Raw genomic sequence first — 26,843 nt, 5'->3', positions numbered from 1 at the left:
GGTCTATGCATAAGTACGGAATGAAAATCGGGATGATTATTAATAAGTACTTACAGCGTCCGTTACGCAGGACCCACCGATGTAATACAGTAATCTATGCAATAAAACACCATTGTCCTCATAGCTGTAGCCTGTCAAGCATCGCAGCAGCCTCGACGCATTCCTCAGGTTGTCGAAAGACACGCAGAGGAATATGTCTCGGCACCTCTAGCCTAGCCCTATACACCCGTATCTGCAAATCATATCTTCTCTTCTCAGAATCCGACATAAGTATCTGACCCCTGGAAGACTGTGATTCGTAATTTGGCGATCCCCTGCGGCTGATAGGTGGCGTGACCGAGGGACTTTCCAGCGGCCGCGGCTCCTCCGACACGGGGGAAGCACACTGCAACGAAGGAGAGAAGTATCCGCTCGCTGTCTTGTTCAGCGGCGCTAGCACGTCCGCGGAGTACGTCCTCATCGGCTTGTGCACTGAGAACCTCACAGGCATCTCCGACAAGGACCGCACAGGGCTCCGCACGCGGTACTTAGATAGTGGGCGCCTTGCGGGGGACGAGAATGAGCGGCTATCCGAGTCGGAGTCTCTCCGCCATATTCCAACGCCAGTGGGGTCGTCCAGGGGCTTCAGTCCACCCTCTGCTACTTCCGAGTCTTGGGATGGGTTGGCATCACGTATGAAGATGGCCAGTATCTGGTCAGGTCGCTCTTTGGCAATGTTTGCATAGAGCTCCAAATCCTGCTCGCCCGAGTCACCGACGAGCATGAAGCGCGAGGTCGCGAAGCTATCCAGTATATCAATGACACCTGCTCGTTTCCGCACGGACGGTGCGGAGAGCAGGCCACTGAAGAGAGATCGACCGGCGTATGACCTGAGCTTAATGGAACCCTGAGGTAGATGTGACAACTGGAAGAAGTCGTTAAGGACAGGCAGCAGTTCGAAAGGCCCATTAGACTGCAACACAACAAGTCAGGATTTCCTTCAGTAGAGAGAGGGGAGATACAAGGCTTACGACATAATGAAATCGAACGCCGCGGTTCCACAGTCGCATATACCAGTCTCCCATACCTGGTACTACGCTGTCCCGAAGATCCTTGACGAACACATTCCGGAATACAGTTCTCGCTCCACAGAGCATATTGGACAATTTTACAGTATCATCGATATCGGATAGCACACGAACAGACGAATAAGTTAAGGGTACAGACAAGGATGTCGTAGCCGATGGATAAGGGAAATATCGAGGAGGTTGGACAGTTGTATGGGCGGATGGGGTAGACGATATTGGTGGGAACAGTTCCGCAAGAATGAAGAGATTGTATTCCAACGCTGCATCACCAAAAGCGATTTCTAATGCTCCTGGGTGAGTGCACATTGTATCCCACGGTATGTTGAATTTGATCTGGAAGAAGCCATCGGGTGCTGTTAATACATCCCGAACAGCTATTGGACGACGCTCTATGCCATCTTCAGCAGCATTAGAGCAGGCTGCTTGGTTGTCTGACTCAAATACTGTGGGGTCCATGGTGTAGAGAGACACGCGGATAGTTCGAGCGGACAGTGCGGACGACCAAAAGGGATATAAGCGCGCTTCCAGATTTGCATGCCATCTTTGTAGGTCAGCAGTGAGAAATCGTGCGGGCGTCTTTGGTCTTGGGATACTATTCGGAGATGCGGGAGAATTGAGTGGATGGTTACGAGAGCCACCGGTATATGAGAACGACATGGGTTCAGCGAGGCCTGCGGCCGTGGAACTTGCTCCGTCTTCCTCGAGAGGGTCCAAGTCACGGACTTCATTATCCAGCTGTTCAGCTATTGCGCCCTCATCCATTTCGTCTGGAAAGTATAGGTTCGAATCCTCGACTGCACGTGAATCGGTGGCATTTCTAATCACTGGCACGCCAACTGGTGCAAGCTTCGGCAATGCAGCATATCCTGTGTATATGGACATGAATGTCTACTCAGTATGAGCGCGCATTGCACCGCACCTTTCGCTATTCTCAGGAATGCTCTACCTGATCGGCTGCCGAACCCTAGCCCGCTTGAACGAGAAGCGAAACCCGATACGAATACCTCGACGTCAAAAGGGGTACCATCTACGATATAGCGTCAGTCACTGAATGTGCTATATCGCGTTCATCTCACTCTTGGCGGTGTTGTCCTGAACATGGTGGTATTCTCTGGTCGCCCAGCCGGGGAACAGAGATACCCTCTCGATCGCAGAACCGTCGTTCTGTGAGCCCCGACGCAATTTCTGCCCCGCCCATTGGCCCCATGATTGTACTCTGGAAAACCTGTCTCCGTCCGCGCGTACGTCTCGAGTCACAGGGAAAGCGCGCTTGAAGTCGCGCTGGGAGACATAACTTTTGATGGAACGCGACGCCGCGCTCGCGAGGGCTCGCCAGGAGGGCATCTCATCAGACATGGCAGTGGTTCATGGAAGTAAACAGGAGAGGATGGCCGACAAGAATTGAAATTATATCAGCGCCAGTGTAGTAAGATACAACGGCCATATTATTGTGGTTTCGACTTGCGGCCGAGACATAGACGAGAGGCGCGTGTCACAATACTCGCAGCGCACCAGGCACCCAAGATGACGCTTGACCAGGACCCCTGATAATCCGCCGAAGAGCACGATATCATGGGGTCCCGGCCAGGCCCGCTTTCGGCGAGTCGACAAAACTGCGGCAAAGCATTCAAGTTGAACATTCGACCGTCTGTCTTCCAGCTGTTACTATAATATATAGAGTATACATCGCAACATGAAATACGATTCATACTTTATAATACAACCGCATTCATAAGTGCTTCTTGAAGAACTTGACGGCCTCCTTGAATGCACCCTCCTTGCCAGCCTTAACCTTGGGGTCACTCTATCAACCGACAAATGTCATCCAGCGATTATTTTATGTACTCTACAACAATTACGCACCAGGTCTCCACGGACGGAGAAGCCATGGGCACATCCCTCCCAGAAGAGGCGCTTGTATCCGGGTGCAAATCCAGATGCGAAGAGTTCATCCGCCTTGGCCTGCGCATCCTGGGGGAACATCGGGTCCGTCTCGCAGCTATTGATCAGCAACGAGGCCTTCGAAACTTCCTTGTATTTCTATTGACCATTCGACTAGCAATTAGCAGCAAGGAGAGCGAAAAGGTAATACAAATTGTTCTGACCTCCAGATCTGCAGGGATCTGCAGCAAAAACGGGTGGTTAAGCACGACGGCGGACGGGACACCAAGGAAGGCCAAATCCACTGCGCCTCGCGCACCATAGCAGTATCCGATTACGCCGAACTTGGTGACCCCCTCAGCCTTCAGCGCGGTGATAACCTTCTCCACGATAGGCTTCATGACATTCGGGCCATGATTTCCCAGCCACGCATCGAAGTCGAAATCCGAATCACCGGAGAGCGCGCTCAAGGGCACTGCATCGCCGAACAGGATGTCCGGAACGACCACCTTCAAACCGTTACGGGCATAGCTATCCGCCAGGAGCTGTGGGGGTCGAACATAAGTTAGACGCCGTCATCGAATTTCTGAGGAGAAGATGCACCTGGTGGTTGATGAGCTGGATACCGAAGAGATCGGTCAGGTGGAGGATGACTGTATCCTTGGCGTAATCCTTGGTTGGAGTGGCGACGTAGCACTCGATGCCCCCGACCTTCTCGAATTTACCTAATGTGCGGGTCCATCAGCGAGACTACACACAACAAATTGAGACGCATATATAGAGCCTCACCCTCAGCGACACCTTCGTGAATGACACCTGCGCTCCTATCAGCAGGGTTCAGTGAAATCAGGCAAGGGGAACATACCGGTGACGCAGTATTCGCACAAGCTCATAATGTAGTTGGCTCCGATGATGAAGGGGAGAACTGGAGAGGGGTGTCTGCTACCAAGCTTGTCATATGCTACCGCGGCATCATACTTCCAATGTCATCGATTGACACGGTGAGAACGAGGCGAAAAGAGAGATCCACTGGATTATGCCACAAAAATAGAGCCCTCCCACTCAGCGAATATTAATTAATGGCTGCGAGAGGGGCGTTCTGCGTAAGCTCGCGTTAGCGCGCAGTATCGTAGAACGTGATGCCATAATTAAGCGATCAATTATACTTTTAAGATCGTAACAGATACGCCGTCCTCAAGCGGCATACTTCCTGGCCGTTCATGAACAGTCGGCATACCCCTACTCGGTATATCCACTCTTCTCTGTCCATTTAGCTACATGGTAGGCATCCTTTGTAGTGTATCTACAGCCTTTTCAAGCTTGAACGAGCTTAACGGTGAATGGATTGGCTGAGTCCCTTGTTTTCGTACATATCTGAAGTCACTCTCCGGCTCACGCCGTGATGAAATTTGGCGGACCTCCTGCCTTTTGGGGTGTGTTACCATGGGTGACACAGGCGTGACCGCCGAGCATAGTGCGGAGCACCGCCGCGTCGGATCGAAACCTGCGAATCGCGATGCGGTGCACCGTACAGCAGAGAAGCAGATACTATCGTTGACCCGGATATGCCAAAAGTTTGGCACTTCTGGTCCCGCCGCGCAACACCTGGCGCGATAGTCTCCGGCACCCCATATGATGTTGATATGGCACGTAGAATACAACAGGTGGTTTTTCTGTATTTTTTAGAGCAATGTTGACCATCGTAGAGAGATGCCGCTGTGTGGCACCAGCCAAGTACAGTCCTGTGATTGCGAATTTTTTGGGATCCGAGCGGGCCACACATACTTACCAAAAATTTAGAGCATCAAGAGTAGACACACAGGCTTCTACCTCTGCAATATTGAAGTGATCAGGTAAGAGAATAGAGCCGCAGGAAAAAATTTGGCACTTCTGGGACATTTGGCATATCCGGGTCCACGATAGTACTCCGTTTCAAAAGAAAGGAAAGGTCAGCCGGCAGATGCCGACACGTTTAAACAATCTTATCTTATCGATGGACTTGACGATGATCGACTCTGAGTGTTGACTTCGCGGCTGTCTGCGATCCTGGATAGCTGGCAAGAGAAGTGGCACTTGCAACAGCCTAGCACGACCGAGCGTTAGCTAACTAGAGGAAACTGCATTGGCAACGGATAGACCTCACATCCTAACTTCACCGCCAGCCTCAGAAACCCAATTGGACATTTGCAATGATCCGAAGTGTCTGGCACACCAGCTGAAACCCATGAGTAACACATTGAGCGAACGGTACTGCAGCATGCTCCTGAGTGCTGAGTGCTGATTGCTGAGCGCTGCAGCCTCATGCAGCGGAGCGGACAGTAATCGATAGCAAGCCGTGAAAGAAGATACACCCCCAAGCCGAACGCGCGACGACCGTGCCTCAAGAGTGATCAACGACCGACAACTTCTACAGCCCCCAGAGAATAACGTGTGCATTGTCAGAACAGAACAGACAGCAGAAATCCAAAACACGACACCGCATGCAATACCCTCCTCATCGTGGAACGCCAACTATCCCCCCTTACCCGCTAGAGTCGTCGCCGCGACCCTCCTCCTCTTGTTCCCCCTCCTGATCTCCCCAAGGTCCTGCTCGACCTCTGACTCCTTTACGGTGTTCAGGATCGCCAGACTCTTTCCGAGCCCTCCAAGTATTTGCGCGTCCTTCCCCGTACCCTTCGCGCGCCGCCTACTCGTTCCACCACCTGCACCATTATTATATGCAGAATTGAGGTGTAGGTGAGCCGCTGTAAGCGGAAGAGGAAATGGAGAAGGTAGCTCGTCCACGGAGAGCGAGAGAGGGTTAAGGAACGTCCCGTTCGTCAGAGACCCATTGCCGTTGGACCCAGAGGTCCCGTTCGTCAGTCCTAGCCCCGGTGCCGCAGAGAGCGGCGTCGGCGGCGGAGACGTTCCCCCGAGTTTATTGCGAAGTTTGCGCGTGTTATGCGGGCGGGACTGCGCGTCCATCCCTACATCTACGGGAATTCAAAGAATGAATTAGTGATGGTTTAGCCACTGAAGGTGGAGAAGCGGAACTCACCGACGACGGCGCCTTCGCCATCCTTCTCCTCCCGCGCACGCCGCCGGCGCTCCTCGATGCCCTCGAGGAGCCGCTCGCGGATGCGTTCGCGACCACGCTTCCATTCGTCTTCGACGCGCTCGCGCTCCTCCTCGTACGCAGTCTGCACGCCGTCCAGCGCGTGCCGCTCCTGCAGCACAAGCGACGCGAGCAGCGCGGAGCGCTCAAGGGTGAGCGGGTACAGCCGCAGGTTGTACGCGGGCAGCGTCTCGGGGCGCGTCGAGAGCTGGAGGGAGGTGCTGTGCAGCTCCGAGATAATCTCCGCGTAATGGCGGCCGGCGCTGCGCGGGCCCATCTCAGATATCGTATAACACCAAGGCGCGTGGCTGAGACTCACTCGTCGCGTCTGTCGCTCATCTCCTTCCCGAGCTTGCCTACGATCTCCTTCTTCTTCCTCTCTCTTTTCTGGTCTTCCGTTTGCGATCCTGGAGATGCGGATGAGCATGATGTCATAAGATCCGGGCCTGAGAAGAGTGCTCACCGTGCGTGCGAGAGGGTCCGGCGACAGCCTGATGGCGATGAGCGGTGCCGGTAGTCTCTATTACTTCTGCATTTGTCCCCGAGCGCGCTTTGTGCGTTGAAGAGTAGGGGAGTGCGAATAAGCCTGGTTGGGGAGGCATGCCCGTCGGATGATATTGGACGAGATCTCGGCGTTGGTCTGCGAGGGTCGAGGTCTCGAATAATTGATACGGGGGACGTTGCCAGCTGCAATTTTCTATCGTTGTCTAGAGTTCGCGGGATAGTTCCCAGTCAGACTTACTGGGAGGGGCTTGAAGCTGGTAGACGGCCGTGCGGTGTAGATAAACGAGGAAATGGACTCGGTTGGGTCACTTCCAGTTGGCGCCCGGACCGTATCGCCTGCACGTGATCGACAGCATTGGGCGCTAATTGGGCGCTTTACACCGGTTCACACTAGGACCCTGGATCCCCCCAAAGGTCGTCGCCAAAACCCCCCCAATTTACAAAAATCTGTCCGGCCCATTTTTGGCCGGTTTAGGGAGTTTTTTGTCCGGAAATAGCGACATCCTCGCTCTGGGGATGTCCATTTTAGGCAATTTGTGGCTATTTTTAGCCTTTTTCGGCTTTTTCCGGCGATTTTCCGGCGATTTTTGCCCCAGAACAGTTCCATGTCCGGATACGACGGCTACATGGTCCTTAGGGGGTCCATTTGTCCGGACATGACGACGGCGTGAGGTCGATTTTCGCAAAAATCTGTCCGGATTTGGCGACGACCTTTGTGGGGATTATCCAGGGTCCTTTCACACTCCACGGTGCACACATACTCCTTATCTCTGGGTCTTTCCCCTCTTACTCCGGAATTCTGCTCTGGGGTTCCATGTAGGCACCAGCTAAGCAAATCATCTTTGAGTCTAGTTGTCCACGGGGGCTGTCCGCCGGTCCTCTCGGGACGAGTCGTACCACAGGTTGCAGAACGTCCGACAGACATACTCTGTCGACGCCTCTCCCACGCGTAACCGTCTTCGTATTCCAGCGGAACACGCGACATATCATACGTATGTTTTCTATGCAAGCATAAAATATAGCTCGAACAAGTCGGTATCTCGAGTGGTGTCAGTTGTTTGTTTCTGCTCTAGCGGGGCGTACGAAGACTTCCAGGCTTCGCCTCCAAAATATTCAGAGGGTATCCGCTGAAAGGTAAATTCTAATTTAGCACACTCGTCAATTGGACTGCTTTCTAGGTGGCTCGGACGATTTATATGGGCGGGCCTTCCGTGACTCTATCCAGATTGTGCGTGGATCCTGTGCCGTGAGCAGACTCTCCACCATGAAGGCTTCGCCTTATCAAATTTCGAACATCGAACGTCCGCTCCATTGGCAAATGCGGCGCGCTGCGGCACAACAGCAACAGGGTGGTAAAGCCGCTCCAAGCCTCTCGCTGGTCTTCAAATTTTGCTGATCGTAGTGGTTGCAGTCGGGCCGTGGAGCGTTTTGTCATAAAATTAAATGTAGGTCCATTGTGGTGCGGTGGCGAAATACCGGAGCTAACGCCTTGTGTTCCAGGTTGAATTGCGGAGAACGAGGCTAACACTTATCGCAATTGTATACTGTAACTTGCGTTCGCGAAGAACTGTTATCTGCACGCCCTGAACCGTGCTGGCTTCTTTCCCAGTGGAGACATTCCGGGTTAGAGCACGACAACGCTATGACTAGGAACAATCAAGCATGGTAGTGCGAGGTATCGAGGTGTGCATCCTGCACGAGAAAAGAGATCTGATCTTCCGTCTTCAGCGCTGAGTTCCAGAGACGAGATCTGGAGTGCGTCTTGGAAATTGCGTGCCAGACCTGCGGTCCAGCCAGTCGCACGCGGACACAATTTGCGACGCTGACACAAGAATACCCACCAGCAGCAGAACACATCGCAGGCCGTGATGCCGCATCAGAAAAATGTACGGGGATTCTGTGGTCTCGTGAACTACGAGTGCATTGCAGAAGCTGTGGACAGGCTCGGGGGTGTGTGCGTGGCATAAAGACGAGATGCGACAGAAGGAGCTAAGAATGGGTGCGGTGTCTTGAAGTATTCTGGGAATGGGTTTCGGCGGGCAACGTTGGGAGTGCGGGGGTGAATCGATGCATCGATGTTCACATAGAGGGCAGACATTTGATGTACTCTGTCGAGAGACGAACGTCGCATTGGAGGAGCAGGTGGACTGGAATAGGGGCCGTCAGGAGGTCTAGGCGTCGACGGCTGGGCCATAGCAGGAAGGGAGCAGATTGACGTACATTCGCGGGTAGAGTCGCATCCACACTCGGATGTACTTTATATTGCTGCGATGCAAGTCCTCTCTTGTTCTTCACCACCATCTTTCCCCTTGTCCCCTTCGCCGTCGCACGCAGAGAGTTTACGTGGTGAGTGACCCCTCTCGCATGCCCCGCACGCTGCATAATAAAGACATCGCCCCGTGGGGCCCCGCTCCAACGCAGACCGCGTCGTCGTCCGCCATGAGCTCTTCTTCCTCGCCCAGCAACAGCCCAACCCGCGCCCGCAGAGTTTCTGCCCGTCGCGGCTCCGTCTCAGCCTCTGACCCGTGGGGCGCCTACGCGTCTCTCAATAACCCTGCTCGTGCCATGTCCAGCAGACTCACCATCGTCCGAGTTCCCCCTCCGCACGAGGACGATAGCACACCGTCTCGCAGGCATCGCCGCCACGGCAGCAATGCATCCCTCAGCTCGACCTCCTCCAAGGGCGAGCCGTCCCGCTTGAGCTTCGCCTTCGCGTCCTTCACCCAGCCCCCCTCCCCGGGCGCAGGTCCCAGCCCTGGTTCTCAACCCCCGCGCCCCGCAAGTCCTGGCTCACCCCGGATGGCGCCCACCCTCACCCGCAGATATTCGGGCTCGGGCGTGAGCGCGTTCTCGAACCAGCAGAAACTCTCGCCCGACCAACTCGTCGAGCTCGCCCGTCAGTCATGCCATCCCCGTCCCTCCACCTCGGCTGGCACCGCACCTCCCACTCCCGCAGCCTCCGCTCCTGCTCCCGTCTCATTCACCCCCCTCCCCGACGATGTCTTCCTCCCGTTCGTCGATCGCCCCGCCGAGGTCGCGCAGCTGATTGCGAGCCCGCCCTCCGCGAAGCTCTTTGCGCTGCTCGCCCAGACGTTTCCTTCCATGAACGAGCCCACCTCTGTTTATCCGGACGACCCCAAGCATTGGTCCTACAGGGACCTCGAGCGTTGGCTTACCATCGTCGACCGTGACGAGGCCAGCGACGCGGAGTGGGTCGCCAAGGCCCGCGCGTGCGTCCTCTCGCACAGCGAGCTCATCTGGGAGCGCATCAAGGGCGCTCTCGGCGTTCCACCCGAGCTTGATGTGGAGCCCGAACATGCAACGCACGCAGAGGTCTTCATTGAAGAGGCCCGCCAGCGCCAGTTCGACTCCGAGTCCGCGCTAGTTCTCGGGTCTCCCGAACAGTCCTTCATCACCCCATTCCCCTCGCGCCGCCCCGTCGCAAGCGACGTCGAACCCGACGACCTCCTACCCTCCATCGAGATGCAGCCCCCTTCGCCCCCCGAGGACGAAGTGACGATCGAGCCCGTGCTCGCCTCCTCGGCGCCCCCGCCGACGTCCTCGCACGACCTCGGGTTCTCGCTGCACGAGGTGCGCGAGGAAGACGAGTCCGAGGACGCGCGCACGCCCACGAGCCCGGAGGTGCACGGCCTGCGCATCAGCACGTCCCCGACGCGCGCCCCGGGCGCGTCCGTGGCGCTCTCGAGCAGCCCCAGCGCGTCCCCGCTCGCGCTCGGGCCGCGCGACGACGCGCCGTACGACGCGATGCGCGAGCGCGGGCCGGGGCACCCGCTCTTCCCCAGCAGCTTCGCGCAGCTCGCGCTCGCGCCGACGCTCCGCCCCAGGTGAGCCGCGCCGCGCGCTGCGAGTGTGCACGAACTGACGTGCCCGCTGCCCCCCTCCCCTCCTTTTCTCCGTAGCCAGTCTGCGCGCACGATGAGCGTGGCGTACCCCGCGCTGCTCGCGACGGGCGGGATCCGCCGTGCGGACAGCGTCGATGGCGTGCCCCGTGCGGGCTTGCGCGCGCTCCGGAACGACTGGGCGCAGGCGTGGGACCCCGCGCGCCACGAGTTCGCGGTCGCGTCGAGCGCGGGGAGCGTCAGCGCTAGCGGGCGCGATTGAACACCCGGTTCCTGCTCGTTCGACCGTGACTCTCACCAAAACGCTGCGCGAGGCTTACTCGTCTTTTTTCCTCACACGATACATGGCACACGCCGTATTTCATTCATTTAGGGCCGACTTTAGCATACATAACACCACCTCTCGCATATACTCGATCCACGCGTAACATTGGGCTGCATAGCGTATTTTAGTGTCTCTGTTGTACTTGTCCGTCACGTCTCCCCGCTCAGGTTCGGTTTTGTCTTTGTGATTTTTTTGGGTATGTAACGGTTGTGTTTTTTACAAGGATTTTTGCTACGGTCTCGTACCATACGGGAGATTTTGCATGTCATTCGTTTTGTGATACGGGACGTGTAGTGCTGGAGGGGCTTGAGGAGCGGTATCGGTACGCCCCCGCACGCAAGGGAGAATTCTAGCAAGACGAGATGGGCGAACATGACCTTCGTGCTGGCTGGCACCCGTCTTTAACGCCGGCGCCGATTGAAGGGAGGCCAACACGGGTAAATTGTGGACTGAACGACAAGCACTGTAGATGCCAGCTTGGGTGAAAGTCACCAGTATGATCGCTCCGTCCCCCCATTCGGCGGGTGACCTTCAGCAGAATCAACAACACCTCAGGTATCCGCCGGGTGATGTTCGCCCTTGATATGAGGCGATTCACCGGAGCCCAGCCATTTAATGGGGGGATTTCTGCATGGCGGAAATCACCGCTCGCCGGTACCATTTGAAGGGAGATTTCTGCATGGTGAACATCCCGGGTGATTCAATGGCCTTTTTTCACCCGACGACAAACGGTTGACTCTCACACCCCCTGGCGTTCACAGTGTTCGAGATGTTGCTGTAGTTGGGAGAGACAAAGATAAGGAAGTGAGTGACGACAGAAATCATGACCTAGTGCGATCAGTGATGATCGTCTGTGACGTGGCGGTAGAGCTCCACCGCAAGGGGGAAAATGATATCATTATATGTGGACCCAGCGGCCGATGCGATCGATACATTGGACGTGCGTAGCGCTCGTGGGCCTCGGTAGCGGCGTGTTGCCGCCGCATCGATGAGGTGAAGATGAGCGAACGTGGGTTAAGAAAATAAACGTACTCGGGATCCGAGAGCACAACGCTTGTCGGACGCGCACGACGCCGGGTCGAATGTTCGCCGCCCTTGCAGCCTGCGCACGAAGGGAGATGTGCACAAAGAGCGCATAGGGACGCCGGTGTGGTGACCGCAGGGTGATGACGTCCTGCGAGATAGGGATGTCGCGGGCGGTCCAGCCACAAGCGAGCGATAAGGAAAAGTGTGAGGGAAAGGACGAAAACAAAAGAAACAGGTCTGGTGAACGAGTGTTCCAATGGACAGACTGAGGATGACTTGAAGCGGACACGAACAGGGCAGTAGTATCCGCAGGCGAGAGACCGGATTGGGACGCCGAGTTGAGCGGGAGGGCCAAACACGGGCAAACAGGAGGAGGCGCCTGGTGGAGGTAGTACTTGAGCGGCCGTGGTAACCGTTCTGCATGCGACTAGCTCGCCCATAGACATCCTCCTCTCCTATGCTCTCTGTGCCCAGCAGCGAGCCTTGGGCTGCAGTCCAACCCTCGTGGTCGCAGTACCACCCCCGCGACGAAAAGCTCTCCCGCGCACAGAGCAGATCCTGGCTGGCCAGCTTCGCCCCGTCCGTGCACACACTTCCCCTCAGCGAGAAACATCCCTGGGAGTCTTCGGACCCGTCCCTCATCAGGTGCGTCTCCCGATGGGCCCGCCACAGACTGCCCTCCTTCGAGCTCCCTGTCCTTCCTCCCCTTCCCTCTCCCTCCGCCGTCCGCTTCGTCCTCCTCTGCGCACTCTGGTACACCACCTCCGCCCTGTCCTCCAACACCGGCAAAATCATCCTCACACAGTTCCGCTACCCCATCACCCTCACCTTCATCCAGTTCGGCTTCGTCGCAGCCTACTGCCTCCTCTTCATGAGCCCTCTCGTACACTTCTCCACCTTCAGGCCCCCTTCTCGCGCCATCTTCCAGAGCACCATCCCCATGGGCTTCTTCCAGGTCGGCGGTCACATTTTCAGCAGCATGGCCATCTCCCGCATACCCGTCAGCACCGTGCATACTATCAAGGTCAGTCCATCGCGATCCCCATTTCTGACCACTTTCATCCTCGGTTACCTATCGTCTTGTAGTTTCGCGTTACTGATAGTTCTGCTAGGCTCTATCACCGCTGTTCACCGTCGCAGCCTACGCACTCCTCTTCCGAGTCCGCTACTCCCCAAAGACCTACCTCTCGCTCCTGCCGCTGACCCTCGGCGTCATGCTCGCTTGCAGCTTTGACATGACAGCAGGCAATGCCATGGGGCTGCTATGCGCCTTCGGTTCGTCTTTGGTCTTTGTGACCTCCAATATTTTCTTCAAGAAAATCATGCCCTCCAATGGAGGCAGCACCGCACACAAGCTCGACAAGCTGAACCTCCTCTTCTACTCGTCCAGCATGGCCTTCCTGCTCATGGTCCCCATCTGGGCGTACTACGATCTGCCCTTGCTGCTCGCGGCTGCCGCCGATCCGGCCCATGTCTCACACCCCCCGCACGACGGCGGTGCGCACAGCGCGCACTTCCACACCCTGGCGCAGCACGTGCTCGCGAACGGCACGGTGCACTTTGCGCAGAACATCATCGCCTTCGTCCTCCTCGCCCAGACGTCCCCGGTCACGTACAGCATCGCCTCGCTCGTCAAGCGCGTCGCTGTCATCCTCACCGCCCTCGTCTGGTTCGCGCAGCCCGTGCACCCCGTCCAGGGCCTCGGCATCGCGCTCACCTTCGCCGGGCTCTGCCTCTACAACCGCGCCAAGGGCGACGTCGCGCAGGGCGAGACGCGCATGCGCAGGGTCAACGCTGCGCGCGACATGGCGCTCCCGACCACGCTGCGCGACCCCATCCTCGACCCGGACATGCGGCTGCCCCCCACCGTCGTCGTCGACGCCCCCCCGCCCGCAGAGCCCGCGCTCGCCTTCGCCTCCGCGTACACCCGCCCGGGCGCGCACGCGCACATCCACCCGACCGCCGCTGCCGCTGCGCACCCGTTCCCCCCCTCGGCTCTTCCCGCGCCGGTCCCGGCCACGCCGCCGCCGTCGTACTCGCAGACGCACCCGCATCCGAACCTCCACGTCAAGATCGCGCAGCCGAGCGGCACCCCGCCCGTCGGCTCGTACCCCTCCCCGCCGCCCTCGCTCGACTCGCCCCCGCCGCAGCACCCCGCGTGGCCCGCGGCCCGCCGCGGGTCTATGGTCACGGGTCACCCGCCGCCGCACGCCATGCTCGAGGCGTCTGCGCCGCGCGCCGCCATCGTCGCGTAGCCTCCGCGTCCCTGCCTGGTTTTCATCTCGGGAGCGAGGACGGATGCTTAGATCTCTATCTCTTCTCACGATAGCTTACTCTAGGACTGGACTGCGCGGGTAGACCGTCTAGTCGGATAGACTATATCCTCGCACGCTACGGTGCTTCCCCCAGACACGTACACGCCTACAGACGTACATATAATACCCCCCCACTTTTGCCGGTTCGGCGAGCGGTGGTTTTTTCTGGACTTGTATTTACTTGGCTGCTGCTCACGTATTTCATGCGGACGTTCTGTCGGCTTTTTTGCATACCCGTTTTTTTTTTTGGTTTGGTTTCGCGCCCCTCGGTGAGGATACGGGCAATAGAAGCGATGGCGCAGCGCATCGCATAATGTCGGGAGAGCGCGCGCGGCGAGTACATACGCAATAAGTACCAAGTATCGGCGTAGAGCGTAGAGCTACACATGGGGCGGCCTTTTGCACCGAGTCATGAGAGTGGCGTGCGGTCCGCGGCGGGCACGCGGAAGCTCGACTTGTCCTGCATCGAATCTGCGCACGACGACAACACAAATTGGGGCGGGGGGGCGTCAGCCGCGCGAATCGAAGGGGGGGGAGGAAGAGGGGGAATAAGCGCACCGTTGTTCGATTTGTACTCCATCACCGTCGTCGGCGGGAAGTTCAGCACGCGGCGGATCGTCTCCCTGTCCGACGGGTCCAAGGCGACAAAGTGGGAAAAAAAAATTGAGCCACGGTGACGAGGACGAGGGCGAACGGGGGGGCGCACGCACCGTATCCGCTCCTTCACCTTCGCGTCCGCGTCGCTGCGGTTCCACACGGAGATGATGTCCTCGTTCTGCCGCACGCTGATCGTGCACCCGCATATCTCGGGCCAGTCGCCCTCCGGTGCCGCCGCCGCCGCCCGCTCCTTCCCCGCGCCGTTCGGGCCCCCCTCCGCGCCGTCGCCGCAGCCGACGAACTGGTCGCCGAGCACGGCGAGGACGAGGTCCTCCCAGAGGCGGTCCGCGGTGCCCTTGCGGAGGCGCACGATCCACTTGCCGCCAGGGAGGTTCAGCGGGTCCTCCCAGACGGGCCGGCGCACGCCCGCGTGGAAGAGCAGGTAGTCCGTCGTCGGCAGCAGCGACGAGGGCGGGTGGAGGTGCGTCCAGAGCGACCAGAAGGACTCCACCTGCGCGCACGGGTCAGCGAGACGCGAGACGGGAGCGAGGAGGGGGGGGAGGGCACGCACGGAGCTGAAGGCGGCGATCTTCTTGATGCCGGCCTCGTAGTTTGTGATTTTGTTGCCCGGGGCGCGCTGCTGGCGGAACCAGAAGACCCAGCTGTGTGTGGTGGGGGAAGGTGAGCGCGGGTCGGCGGGGGGAGACGGGTGCACGAACATACGTGTGATGGAGGGGGTGCACGGCGGGCGCGCCGTTCGCTGCGCCGGACCCGGCTGCGCGGTCCTTGCCCTGCGCCTTGTCGTCTGCGGCGGGGGCGACGAAGGTCGAGAAGTGCTTGGAGGATGGCGCACGCGGGCGCGTCGTCGCGGGCGGGGTCGCCGCTGGTGGCGGGTTGGCGGCTGCTGCTGCTGCTGCTGCGGTGGTGGTGGTGGTGGTCGAGGTGGTCGAGGTGGCTGCGGTCGAGTTGGAGATGGCTAGGAAGCGGGACTGGGAGTGGTTTGAGAAGTATCCGGCCATTGGGGCGACGCGCGGGACGGTTAGTGCGAGACGCTGCTTGTTATATTGCTTGGAGGTCCGAGTACGATGTGCAGACGTTGGTTACGGGAAATTGAAGGCAGCGAGGAGGACGGGGTGGACGGCGAAGAGAAGGAGAGGAAATGAGTGTGAGAAGGACACATGCCGGCAGACGTTCTCGGTCGTCGATCCGCTTCCTCTCCTCTTCCAACCAGTCCGTTCGTTCGCACCTCCTTCTCCTCGTCGTCCCAGTTCATGCGCACACCGGCACGCTTCCCCTCGCTCACCGCATGAAACTCACCCTCCGTCCAGAATGGCGCCTGCGCCCGCTCACCTCCTTCCTCGGTGTCCTTGATCTCAAGACAGGCGTCACCATCGCCCTCCTCTTCGCCGTCCGTGCTCGTCTTCCACACCACAAATGACTCAGATCAGTGCTGACGTCTTCCCAGGTCCTCAACAAGGTCGCAGGCGTGTACGGTCTCGTCGCCGTCCTCACAGGCGCAGGCGGCTCCGCAGCCCAGCTCAGTCTCTACATCTACTCCGTCATCGGCCTCACCGCCCTCGTCTGGGGCCTCAAAGCCATCACAAAGGTGCGTTCTGCTCCGTTCTCAGTCCACTTCACCCCTCATCTGCCATCAGGAGGACCCGAAGCACAGCCTCTACTTCGCGCACCTCTTTTTCGCCGACCACGTCGTCTCCACCGCCTGGCTCGTCTTCTTCGCCGTCCTCTGGTGGGTCTACACCCCGCACGATGGCCGCCGCCAGGCCAACTCGGACGCCCAGCGCGAGATGATGAACTCGGGTGCTCCGGTCGGCGGAAGCCGCAACATGACCGAGCTCGAGCGCGTGGACGCCGCCATGGCCATCTGGGACGAAGAGAAGGGCCGTGCCACCGCCGTCATCGTCCTAGGTTGGCTCGCCAAGGTGCGTCGAATACCACTCGACTTTACTCCTTTGCATCCTGACCGGCCGATCTCCTATGTTCAAGTTCTACTTTGCCGCCCTGCTTTATTCGTATGCGATACTTCTCCGAAAAGGCACATACCGCTCCCTATCCCACTCGCGCCCCGTCATCGCCGGAACGCTCGCCGCTATCGGCTCGCTCCCGGATGAGGAGGACGAGGAGATCGAGGACTTCTACCGCCTCCCCGTCCGTATTCCCCAGCACAGCCCGCTCCCCAGTCTGAGCCAGTCCAGCGCACCAGGCGCCTCCATCTCCAGTTACGGCGACTTTATCAGTGCCCCGCCTGTGGGCCGCCGCACGCGGCCTGCGCCAGGCAAGTCGAGCCTCAGCGTAAGCCATAGCGCTGTGAAGAGCGCAGGCGCGGACACTGCGGATGACGTGGATGAAGTCCTGTTCGACGAGGATGAGCTCGCCGGGCCGGGCTCGGTCAACGGGCGCGAGGAGAGTGCGAGCACGAGCGGCGATTCGCACGATGGCAGCAGCATCAGCGCGAGCCAGAGCAGGAACCCCAGCAGAAGACATAGCGGGAGCAGAGTGTGATCGTTTCTCCCTGCTCTCATACTGCTACGCGTATAGACTCTACCGCACGCAATGAGCCCGCATTATATCTGATTCGTACCGGTATCGTTCTCTGCACATTGGATACTAAGCTATGGGGTATATACCTTAGCTCTATATAGATCTAGTAATGGGATCGGCCCAGCGTGTATACGCGCTTCTGTCTTCTAAGAGGCGTAGCATGCTAACCGTGGGGTTTCTCCTCTTGTCCGTCGTCGCCCTTGGGCAGCACGAGCTGTGTATTGCGATCCTCCAAAATAACGTCCAGATCTCTGTCCCCTAGCGAATCGCGCGAATTGGGGGATGCGCCTACAATCCGGCCCACCTCGGCTTGGGATCCCTCCGCGTGCACGTCCGTCTCTGTAAGCGCAAGGGCGGCGCGTTTGCGACGCTTCGCGGCCAGCGGATTCAGTATGAGGGCTAGGACGATTACGATGCCGTCCAGCACCTGAAGAATTCGCGAGGGGGTCAGCATCCGCCTCTAGGCGAGAGGCGGGGGGGAAGACGGACCACAACGAGCGAGTACGTCACGGCGGCGATGACGTCGAATTTCTGCTTGAACGCGAGCGAGAGGTCGCTGAAGACGCCGCCGAGCATGTCCACCGTCATGAACGTGACGGAGATCCCGACGACCTCGCGGTGCTTGTAGATTTCGTAGTATTGGGGCCTGCGGGATCGGTGAGATCGCGGGGAGTGTCAGGTAAGATAAAAGGGTGTACAGGAGCGCGAGCGAGATGATGGCAGAGCTGAGGATGCCGAAGGCTTCCACTGGGCCTTGGTCGCCCCTGCGGTACGACGGCTTTGGGGGATACCTCAGGATCGGTGCGATAAGAGACGCGAGAGCTGACTGACTCTAACGGCATATACCATGCCTGCTTCAAAGCCGCCGAATGTGGCCGCCAGGGAGATGAACGAAACGGTACATGTCTTGAAGGACCATTTTCGACCGTAATACATACACTGCGGAAATTCGGAACGTGAGCACGAGACGACACATAGCCTGCTACGGGGGGCACACCTGCGCCCACGAAAACAGGGACAGAGCACTGAATAGCTGCGGCTGGAGAATGAGGGGCACGTTGATGTCTTGCACCACCGCCTAGACCCCGAGGAACACCGCCCCGATGCTCCACATCAATCTGGGGAGTCGAAATTCGTGAACGGTCAGTGACATGATCTCCCGGTAGGAAGACCTACATGAACCAGTCGGAGAGGCCCTCAGTCGACTTGGTCCGCCAGCTCTTCCATATTTGCGGAACTAACTGGACAGTCCAGCAAATGGCGCCTAGGAAAAGTCGGTGTAAGTGTCAAAGTTACAACTCACGTTAAAACGCAACATTTAGCAGCCAATCTTGCACAGAGAGACGCGGTGCTCAGGCCAGTGCGTACAACTGGATAACGCACCGATCGTACCAAGGACATTCTCCGCGACTGTATTGACAGGCATGAGCTAGAGGCACTGCAAGGCAGGAATTTCCCCCCTAGTTGATTGGATATATGCGAAATACTGCCAGCATAGATCGGCGATGTTTTGAAGAAACATTTACGGATGAATCATAAAGAGATCATGGGATCCTCTGCGGCACTGCTCGAGAAGCAGCGTACAAGTCTGTCGGTGGCACCATACATATGCTGATGCGGCATTGTTTATGTCTCATGCTTTTTGTCATGGGCTTCCCCTTTGCAAGCAACATCGGAAACGGTCCCGTATGAGCCTGAGCAATTGAACAAGTGGATAAATGGGTATCGATGACGTCAAGAATTTATACAACCTTGGAGCTTTGAAGCGAACTTGAAGCTTCACGTATGTAACTGTGGGTGTTACGCAAAACTAACGGATACAGTAAGGTCTTTGGCTACATCGTCGACAATACATATGACAGCGGACGTACAAGAGACAGACTCGCAAGAACCTGACAAAACCAATACGTACGGAGACAAGACGTATGGAGACAAAACCAAGTCTTAGGGAGACAAGACCAAAAACTCCTAGAATTATTAAGTAAAGAATAACCCAATAGATACCAGTCTCCGACACTCGACAACTCAGACGCATCCATGAGCATGAGCTAGGAACATGCTCACCGTGAAATAATGGATGGCTATGTCCTCCAGGCTGCTCGACCGCGAACGACCAATCCACCGTCGTGCGCGCCCACCATCCACCCGTCTTCCACGAGGGCGCTCTTGACAGCGGGACCGAGCACCCCGACCCCGTTCGCAGAGTGCTTGCCGCGGCCGGTGATGATCCTGAGCGGTTTAGCTGTGCGCAAGACAAGGCAGTTCAGCACGCAGATGACGACAACACTGAACGATCAAGACCTACCAGCAGATGCGCCTTCTTGGCTGAGAATATCTTTTACGACTCGGACGGCTTCCGTGGTGGTAGTACCGTGCAGATCGACAGTGTCTCGGTTGGCCGACGTCATTCTGCTCCAAGAGTGAGTGCGTGCGATGTGTTCGTAAGTTATGAGACCCACCGTTTGGCCTGCACCATCTCACGCACAGCGTCCATCTGCTCTTCCCGAGCCTCCTGCTGCAGCTTACGAGCCTGATTGTCACGCCGATCGGAAGTTTCAATAAACAACTTTGATCCGATGTCCACCTAGACTTGCTACTCACTCTCTCCGCAAAAAACAATGCGACCTCTCCACCGTGCGTCCTCGCGTTTCCCCTCTGCCAAGCCATTCCTGCTTGCCTCAGCGCCTCCCTCCTTCTCTCCATAAGGTCCATTGCACGGCCTCTATGCCTCGCCATTGAGCCCCGCAATTCACCGACATCACCCTTTCCACCCTTCCCGAGGCCGTTGCCACCGCCGCGTACTTTGCGCTTGCCAGGAGAGGGAGCATATGCAGGAATAAAGCTCACAAGTGGATGAGGTTCGTGCGAGGTCGGCGTACGCTGGGGGACGGTCTTCCAAGTATTAGCAGGCGGAGTATAATGTGAAAAGCGAGAAGAAGACGGGGGAGACGGTGGTGCCTGGACCGGGGGAGGACCTGTGGGCAACTTCGGAGTGCCTCTCGGTGGGTGTATAAGGGAGGACGAAGAGGAGGAACTGGGTGGTGGTACAGGTGCATGGTATACTCCCCATGTCATTTCACCGGAAACGGAGTCGGACTCCAGATCACGGAGAAGCCAGACGAGATCGATTGCGGGGTCAGGTTGTCCGTGCGTGGCACGAAGTGCAAGCTCTACATCGAATGCGAGCTGACTGCGTTCCTCTGCATTCAGTGTGGCATAGATCGGCGAGGCACTTAGAAGCCCCAGCATGCTAAAGAGATGGGAGGTATTCTCAGACGAGAGCTCTACCAGGGATCTGGGGTTCGATGGAGCGGAGGACATGGAGAGCAGAGCGGCGCGGAGTGCTTTGGCAGGGGTCGGGTGCTCTGGAGCATGAAAGATAGACTGGAAATAAGACGCAGAATACTCTGGGAGCAATGTAGAGAGATAGGATGCGACGGACGAGACTTGTGTCCATGGATCAGCACCAGCTATTCGCACTTCGGAAGGAGTGGCACGGGTATGCTGCTTCTGTCGTATGTCGATGATAGTAAAGGTAGTACCACGTTTATTTCCCTTCTTCGGAGTCCAGGGTGGCACGCGGTCGATTTTCTTTTTCTTTGACTCAACAGTGAGCCACTGCCCATCAAATTCCACAGGCAACTCGTCGTCTTCCAGGCCGCGCTCCTGTAGGTCGCGCACATACTCATTCGTGAGTAGACCTTCCACGATCGACTCCATGTCCACGTCTTCCGCATCTCCACTGTCAGCTAGAGTAGACTTGAGTTTGGCGATAGGTATATGGGGGAAAGCAGCTTGTAGGAAACCGATAGGAGAACTGAACGAATGCTGATCAGACACATCCGAGGTAGAACTGGTGGCGGTATTAGAATTCGAGTTGCGTCCGGAGAAATAGTCGTGCGAGCTGCTGGTTTCGTCAGTGATGGACGTTGGGCATATGCGCACACGCGAGATTCGTTCGGAGAGAGCATCTTCATCTGACAGTTGTCTTTCTGCCTCGGCGGCGAGATCAGCGAGCACTGCCCTAGCGGCCTGCAGATCATCCTGAGAAAACTCTCCTGAAAAATTGTCACTATCAGGGAGATAATCAGCAGCGATGGCTGCAATGAGAGATGAATCTAGCGGTGGGCAGAATTCGGTCTTTCATAGATAATTGTGGTACAATTTGACGGTATTCAGCAAAACAATAACGGCGCGGATGTAAGACCGCACCTGTAAGAGGTCGAGCATAGTAGGCTGTAATCCCATTCTATATGCCATCTGTGGATAGGAAGACGGGAAGGAGGATAGTTATGCAGGTAGCGCGTGCAGGAGATGTTTGCAAGGAACTACATCATAATGCACTGCTGAATGCCGCGGTAAGGGTGGGATTATATAAGAAATATCCATAAAAGGAGATGCTTTGTCATTTTTTCATGCTGTGTTTCGTAATGCGGACCCGCAAATTTCTTCAAATCGCCTTTCAGGTGAACCACCATCATCTCGTTTCTAGCTCAAGGCTTTATAGACGATAACGCATTTCCACATCAAAGTCTCCCATTTTTCGCTTTCCCATTAATATGACAAATGGAATCATCAATGGTACTGGCCTAGAGAATCAGTTTGGTGGGTGCCTTCTATTTTTTGTGACGTGCAGCAAAGCAGCTGACCAAATCCTCAGCTTCTCTTGGTATAAACGGCACGAAATCAGCCTATGTTCCTCCTCATTTGAGGAGTTCGCAGCGGGCTGCATCTAGTCCCACCCTTCCTACTAACGGGTATGTCAAGTTGTCGACTTACTTTGGATGTTCTTGCTGAAAGACATTCTCTTTAGGGACGGCTGGAACGACTCCCGCTCATCCACTCCTTTATCCACTCCTCCAAACCGCGGTTATGGTGGAGGTAGAGGCGGACAGTATGATAGAACTGCCAGTGGTGCAGTCGGCGGCAGGGGAGGGGCTGCAGGCGGGGACAGATGGGGCGCCCAACCTACCAGCAATTGGACTGGACATACCCCGAGAGGAGACGGACAACGGGAGACTTTTGGGTATGGTGTTTGGCGGGACGGTGTCCATATTCCCGGTGGTCGAAATGTCCGCATGGAGAAGGAACTGTTCGGAGACGACGACGATCCCTCCAAGCTGCACACTGGCATCAACTTTGAAAAGTACGATGAGATTCCTGTCGAGGCGACAGGTGCTGGCGTGCCAGAGCCTGTGACGGCCTTCACGAACCCCCCGCTAGATCTTGTTCTCTTGGAGAACATCGGTTTCGCTCGTTACGCTACACCGACCCCGGTGCAAAAGTACTCGATCCCTATCGTTGCTCTCGGCAGAGACCTCATGGCCTGTGCTCAGGTAAGTTGGCAAGTAACCCGTGTGAGTTCCTTTTGTTAACATTCTGCGTTTCATAGACTGGTTCTGGGAAAACAGGCGGTTTCCTTTTCCCAATTCTATCGGCTTCATTCACTAATGGTCCTCGCGCCCCTCCAGCCGACTCGCAGGGCGGTGGCTATGGTCGTACTCGCAAGGCTTTCCCTACCGCCTTAATTCTTGCTCCTACTCGCGAACTGGTGAGCCAAATTCACGAGGAGGCTCGCAAGTTCTGTTATCGTTCATGGGTCCGCCCTGCCGTTGTTTACGGTGGAGCAGACATCAATCAACAACTTCGCCTAATCGAGCGCGGTTGTGATCTCCTCAGTGCGACTCCAGGTCGTCTGGTCGACTTAATCGAGCGCGGGCGCATCAGTCTCGCCAACATTCGCTACCTCGTTCTGGATGAAGCCGACCGCATGCTTGACATGGGTTTCGAGCCCCAGATTCGCCGTATCGTCCAGGGCGAGGACATGCCAGGTGTACAGGACCGCCAGACCCTCATGTTCAGTGCCACCTTCCCTCGCGACATCCAGATGCTCGCGAGAGACTTCATGAAGGACTACGTTTTCCTATCTGTGGGTCGTGTCGGTTCCACGTCAGAGAATATCACGCAGAAGATCGAATACGTGGAAGATAATGACAAACGTTCCGTTCTGCTTGATGTGCTCTCGGCGCATGTCGGTGGCGAAGGCGGTTTGACGCTCGTCTTCGTCGAGACAAAACGAATGGCAGACATGCTGTCCGACTTTCTCCTTGCCAATCACCTCCCGGCGACGTCCATCCACGGCGACCGTACCCAGCGCGAACGTGAGACGGCTCTGCAAACTTTCCGTAGCGGTCGCACACCCATTTTGGTCGCCACTGCAGTCGCCGCTCGTGGCCTGGATATTCCCAACGTTACTCACGTCGTCAACTATGACCTTCCTTCCGATATTGACGACTACGTCCACCGTATCGGTCGTACCGGACGTGCGGGTAACACTGGTGTCTCGACCGCCTTCTTCAATCGTGGCAACCGCAACATCGTTCGAGACCTATTAGAACTCCTCCGCGAGGCCAACCAGGAGGTTCCTCCTTGGCTTGAGACCGTTGCGCACGAGGGCGCCTTTGGCGGCGGCATGCGTGGTGGCCGTGGTCGCGGTGGCCGTGGTGGAGGTCGTTCCTCAACTGCTCGGGACTTCAGGGCTAGTGGAGCCGGTGGAGCCGGTGGAGGCTACAGCGGCGGCGGGTACGGTGGTCGTGGTGGCGCAGCCGGCTACGGTGGACCGACTCAGTACGGCGGCTATGGCGGTTCTGGTTACGGTGGCGGAGGTGGAGGCGGAGGTGGAGGTGGAAGCTGGTGGTAAATCCTCCATCTGGCTGATTCAACATGCATTCCCCCTCTATGCTCTATGTCCTCCATGTTGAACACGAATGTCATCCCTCGACATCGTCGTCATATCGTCCTATGTCCTTGAAAACTTCACAAAATCCCAAAGGCCTCGTCTTTCTCCCTTTCCCGACCCCTGGACTATGCGCTGCTCTCGTCTCGTTGCATTATCTGCTCATCGTTTATCGTAGGGCCCCACCTAATCTCGCCTTTGTTTCAATAGTCGGGCGTTCACATACGCCTCCACTTGCGTGGCAGCATCCCTTTTCTTATAGACGTTGAGGGCCATCCTCACAAGCATGAGCAGACTGGTAGTGTCGGTCTTCGTTTCGCGATACCCTGATTTATTGCGACGCGCAGTCGGACATTCTCTATATCCTAGCATCACGAGACAATCTGTTAGAGCATCGCACATCTTGTAACGTAGTCTAGTCTAGCATCTTCTACATGGTTTCGTTGTCTATTTGCTGTAATTTGTGGGGCAGTTGTGTGACCAAGTGGACTGTGGTTTCGGATGAAATATCGTGAATCTTGATCGCCCGGCAGTGGAGGTGCCTATGGCACCGGCCGAATTAGCGTGTCCTTTCTTGCGTGGCCACAGAGCCACCGCCTCTCTTTTTCCTTCTCATTTCTACTCATAACTTCAACCATCAAGTCAGCCTTTTGTTCCGATTCTCCCTCAGCTTGAATTGAAGACACTAATCTTGCCCCTGTAGTCTACAGCAAGTCATGTATCGAGCGCTTTCGCCCATCTTCGACGTCCCCGAATTTCCGCCTTTGAGAAGAGTAAAGCCTCTCCCGAAGCGCAGGCGGACATCGGAAACGCTCCCGCATGATGATGCAGAGAACATCGTTCCCTCCGCTCCAACCATGCTCGACTCCTGCACCACTACGGAAGAGCTGATTGCTCATGCGGACGCCCTCACGGCGCAAATGGCCCTGCAGTCGTACTACATGCCGGTGCTCGGTGGCGTGCAGGACCTCTTCAAAGGCGATACGAACTCGCACACCTCTACACCGCTCAACCTGGGCGGCATGTATGGTCTGGGAGACCCGCGAGGCCACGAAGATGACGATTCCGGCGATGGGGATTACATCGATCACCTGCAGCAGCCTGGGAACACGAAGAAGAGGAAGGTGCCGGCAAACATGTCGGGCTCACTCCACGGGCATGATGAGACGTCGGGCAACGCTGGAGACGACGAGGAACCCACCGACCGGGCCATCCCCACAGGCGCTCGCTCGGATCGCGACTACGACGTCGTCGGTGGCCAGCCACCGCAATCATCCCCCGGGACATTGGCGCAGAAGAAGGGGAAGATGTCCAAGGCGACGTTAGCGGGGCTGCAGCACAAAGAGATGCTGAAGAGCCGCAAACGTCAGTTGGCTGCCGTACTTGGAGCGCTGTCGCACGGGGACACGCTCGCCCTCGATCAAGCGCTTTCGGGTAGTCATCCATTCACCACTGCTGGACTCCTTGGTGACCCCAAGCTTGTGAGGATGCGGCTGTCTCGCCGGAGAGGCCCTCGCCTCGCTCGAGCATATCGTGCCTTCCATGCTTCGATCCCTTCGCTGCCAGATAACCGCGAGGCCGCTCTACCTTTGTCAGATTTTTCATTTGTATGCCACAGTGCAGGTGAGTGGCAGGACCTATTTTATCTAAAGAGCCAGTCTGACAGATTTGACCTAATGTATAGCGTCCGACCGTCTCATTGCGACGAAAGAGGAGGTAGCTGTCCTTCACGCTCGGTTTGAGCAGGAGCTCGCTCGGCAAGCTGCTAAGGCTGCCGAGGCTGCAAAGCAAGCAGCCGCAGCTCTTAATAACGGCCCCTTTGCTAAACGCAATGATACGTCCAAGCAGGGCCGCGGAAGGGGCGGTGCAGATCCGAACGCTGGTAGTTTGGATCAATCGCCCTCGAGCGGGAAGGATCGAGGCGGCAAGAAGAAAAAGCGCTCTGCGCTGGCTAATGCTTCGAACCCACATCATCTACGCAACTATGTTCCTTCTCGCCTCCCTAGCCAGGGTCAGGCAAACACAGCGAAGGCCAGTGTCAATAACCAGAATCTCGTCAGCCCCCTTCCTCTCCGATTTCTTTCCGCAGAGATACCTCCACGGCGGCGCAAGGGCTCCGAGCGGGTGGTCACACCCGTGTCGACACTGAGCGATCCGGCCGACGAGTGGATATGCCCCTTCTGTGAATATGGCCTATTCTATGGAGATGAGTTGGGGTACCAGCGTGCGGTAAGGAACCGGAAGAAGATCCTGAGGCGGCGGCGACGTGCCAGAGAGCGTGCTGCAGCCGCAGCCAGTGGAACCGGTCCGGCGATTGCGCCGGGCAAGAACACGCCTGTGAACGAGGAGGTATACCCTGGGTACGACGTTCCTGCGGGTGGAGATAATACGCCTGTGGCTGGCAAGCAGGCTAGATATAAGGAGGAGAGGGACCGCGGAGGGCACAGCATGACCGCATCTGCATTGGGATAATCGCCAATCTCTCACGGACATACATGCACGGTAGAGTTTAACATCTGCATACCCATGTACGCATTGGATAATAACAAGCATGGCTTGATTGATGACTCTTTCCTTACCTGCGTTCAAACGTTCACGTTTATGTGGCAGGTTCGCGGACTGGTGCGAGAAAGCTTGAAAGCTAATGATTAAATGAATTTCAGTTGATGGGTTTGCGTGATGCATGCCACATCAGATTCATAAGTTACCACTTGTGCCAGCCATGATCACATGATCCGGACAATGGGGATGACAGCTTCTCCGATTCTCTGTGTTCGAACCCTGTTTGAACCCAGAAAGAACGGCATACAACACAGCGAGTAACTGGAGTAGCAAGAGCTCACCGACATTACATCTGGACAAAGTGACCGGTAAAGGTC

At 56.9% G+C, this 26,843-nt stretch overlaps 12 protein-coding genes across 12 annotated transcripts; 4 read left to right on the top strand and 8 right to left on the bottom strand.

Moving 5' to 3' along the window:
• Positions 1 to 118: 118 nt before the first annotated feature.
• On the bottom strand, positions 119 to 2,423 carry SCP_0905110 (predicted protein; the record flags this gene model as incomplete). The annotated part of the gene is made up of 4 exons (XM_027761744.1): positions 119 to 952; positions 1,011 to 1,933; positions 1,987 to 2,094; positions 2,144 to 2,423. 4 exons carry the CDS (start codon positions 2,421 to 2,423, stop codon positions 119 to 121), a joined length of 2,145 nt encoding a protein of 714 aa, XP_027617545.1.
• Positions 2,424 to 2,796: 373 nt separating this feature from the next.
• SCP_0905100 (Protein AIM2) lies at positions 2,797 to 3,841 on the bottom strand (the record flags this gene model as incomplete). The annotated part of the gene is made up of 6 exons (XM_027761743.1): positions 2,797 to 2,871; positions 2,931 to 3,107; positions 3,173 to 3,493; positions 3,552 to 3,673; positions 3,738 to 3,764; positions 3,814 to 3,841. 6 exons carry the CDS (start codon positions 3,839 to 3,841, stop codon positions 2,797 to 2,799), a joined length of 750 nt encoding a protein of 249 aa, XP_027617544.1.
• Positions 3,842 to 5,459: 1,618 nt separating this feature from the next.
• SCP_0905090 (hypothetical protein) lies at positions 5,460 to 6,644 on the bottom strand (the record flags this gene model as incomplete). The annotated part of the gene is made up of 4 exons (XM_027761742.1): positions 5,460 to 5,920; positions 5,986 to 6,305; positions 6,362 to 6,449; positions 6,506 to 6,644. 4 exons carry the CDS (start codon positions 6,642 to 6,644, stop codon positions 5,460 to 5,462), a joined length of 1,008 nt encoding a protein of 335 aa, XP_027617543.1.
• Positions 6,645 to 8,458: 1,814 nt separating this feature from the next.
• Positions 8,459 to 8,740, bottom strand: SCP_0905080 (hypothetical protein; the record flags this gene model as incomplete). The annotated part of the gene is made up of 1 exon (XM_027761741.1): positions 8,459 to 8,740. The coding sequence occupies one exon, from the start codon at positions 8,738 to 8,740 to the stop codon at positions 8,459 to 8,461; it is 282 nt and encodes a 93-aa protein (XP_027617542.1).
• Positions 8,741 to 8,910: 170 nt separating this feature from the next.
• On the top strand, positions 8,911 to 10,668 carry SCP_0905070 (hypothetical protein; the record flags this gene model as incomplete). Its single annotated transcript, XM_027761740.1, has 2 exons — positions 8,911 to 10,391; positions 10,467 to 10,668. 2 exons carry the CDS (start codon positions 8,911 to 8,913, stop codon positions 10,666 to 10,668), a joined length of 1,683 nt encoding a protein of 560 aa, XP_027617541.1.
• Positions 10,669 to 12,214: 1,546 nt separating this feature from the next.
• On the top strand, positions 12,215 to 14,012 carry SCP_0905060 (Putative transporter; the record flags this gene model as incomplete). The annotated part of the gene is made up of 2 exons (XM_027761739.1): positions 12,215 to 12,781; positions 12,870 to 14,012. The coding sequence occupies 2 exons, from the start codon at positions 12,215 to 12,217 to the stop codon at positions 14,010 to 14,012; spliced, it is 1,710 nt and encodes a 569-aa protein (XP_027617540.1).
• Positions 14,013 to 14,481: 469 nt separating this feature from the next.
• Positions 14,482 to 15,688, bottom strand: SCP_0905050 (hypothetical protein; the record flags this gene model as incomplete). The annotated part of the gene is made up of 5 exons (XM_027761738.1): positions 14,482 to 14,543; positions 14,631 to 14,695; positions 14,783 to 15,180; positions 15,241 to 15,331; positions 15,393 to 15,688. 5 exons carry the CDS (start codon positions 15,686 to 15,688, stop codon positions 14,482 to 14,484), a joined length of 912 nt encoding a protein of 303 aa, XP_027617539.1.
• A 140-nt stretch (positions 15,689 to 15,828) lies between these two features.
• Positions 15,829 to 17,189, top strand: SCP_0905040 (hypothetical protein; the record flags this gene model as incomplete). Its single annotated transcript, XM_027761737.1, has 4 exons — positions 15,829 to 16,077; positions 16,135 to 16,275; positions 16,325 to 16,609; positions 16,674 to 17,189. The coding sequence occupies 4 exons, from the start codon at positions 15,829 to 15,831 to the stop codon at positions 17,187 to 17,189; spliced, it is 1,191 nt and encodes a 396-aa protein (XP_027617538.1).
• A 202-nt stretch (positions 17,190 to 17,391) lies between these two features.
• On the bottom strand, positions 17,392 to 18,077 carry SCP_0905030 (hypothetical protein; the record flags this gene model as incomplete). Its single annotated transcript, XM_027761736.1, has 4 exons — positions 17,392 to 17,655; positions 17,718 to 17,874; positions 17,927 to 18,006; positions 18,060 to 18,077. 4 exons carry the CDS (start codon positions 18,075 to 18,077, stop codon positions 17,392 to 17,394), a joined length of 519 nt encoding a protein of 172 aa, XP_027617537.1.
• Positions 18,078 to 18,306: 229 nt separating this feature from the next.
• On the bottom strand, positions 18,307 to 18,654 carry SCP_0905020 (hypothetical protein; the record flags this gene model as incomplete). Its single annotated transcript, XM_027761735.1, has 3 exons — positions 18,307 to 18,346; positions 18,405 to 18,492; positions 18,612 to 18,654. The coding sequence occupies 3 exons, from the start codon at positions 18,652 to 18,654 to the stop codon at positions 18,307 to 18,309; spliced, it is 171 nt and encodes a 56-aa protein (XP_027617536.1).
• A 655-nt stretch (positions 18,655 to 19,309) lies between these two features.
• SCP_0905010 (hypothetical protein) lies at positions 19,310 to 21,458 on the bottom strand (the record flags this gene model as incomplete). The annotated part of the gene is made up of 5 exons (XM_027761734.1): positions 19,310 to 19,470; positions 19,534 to 19,637; positions 19,688 to 19,758; positions 19,830 to 21,368; positions 21,441 to 21,458. 5 exons carry the CDS (start codon positions 21,456 to 21,458, stop codon positions 19,310 to 19,312), a joined length of 1,893 nt encoding a protein of 630 aa, XP_027617535.1.
• Positions 21,459 to 21,787: 329 nt separating this feature from the next.
• SCP_0905000 (hypothetical protein) lies at positions 21,788 to 26,436 on the top strand (the record flags this gene model as incomplete). The annotated part of the gene is made up of 6 exons (XM_027761733.1): positions 21,788 to 21,833; positions 21,889 to 21,985; positions 22,042 to 22,564; positions 22,621 to 23,924; positions 24,668 to 25,587; positions 25,649 to 26,436. The coding sequence occupies 6 exons, from the start codon at positions 21,788 to 21,790 to the stop codon at positions 26,434 to 26,436; spliced, it is 3,678 nt and encodes a 1,225-aa protein (XP_027617534.1).
• Positions 26,437 to 26,843: the final 407 nt, after the last annotated feature.

Source organism: Sparassis crispa (assembly GCF_003851025.1).
Source record: "Sparassis crispa DNA, contig_000008F, whole genome shotgun sequence".
NCBI lineage: Eukaryota > Fungi > Basidiomycota > Agaricomycetes > Polyporales > Sparassidaceae > Sparassis > Sparassis crispa.
Note: the sequence above shows the minus strand (reverse complement) of the source record. Positions and strands in the feature narration are given on the sequence as shown.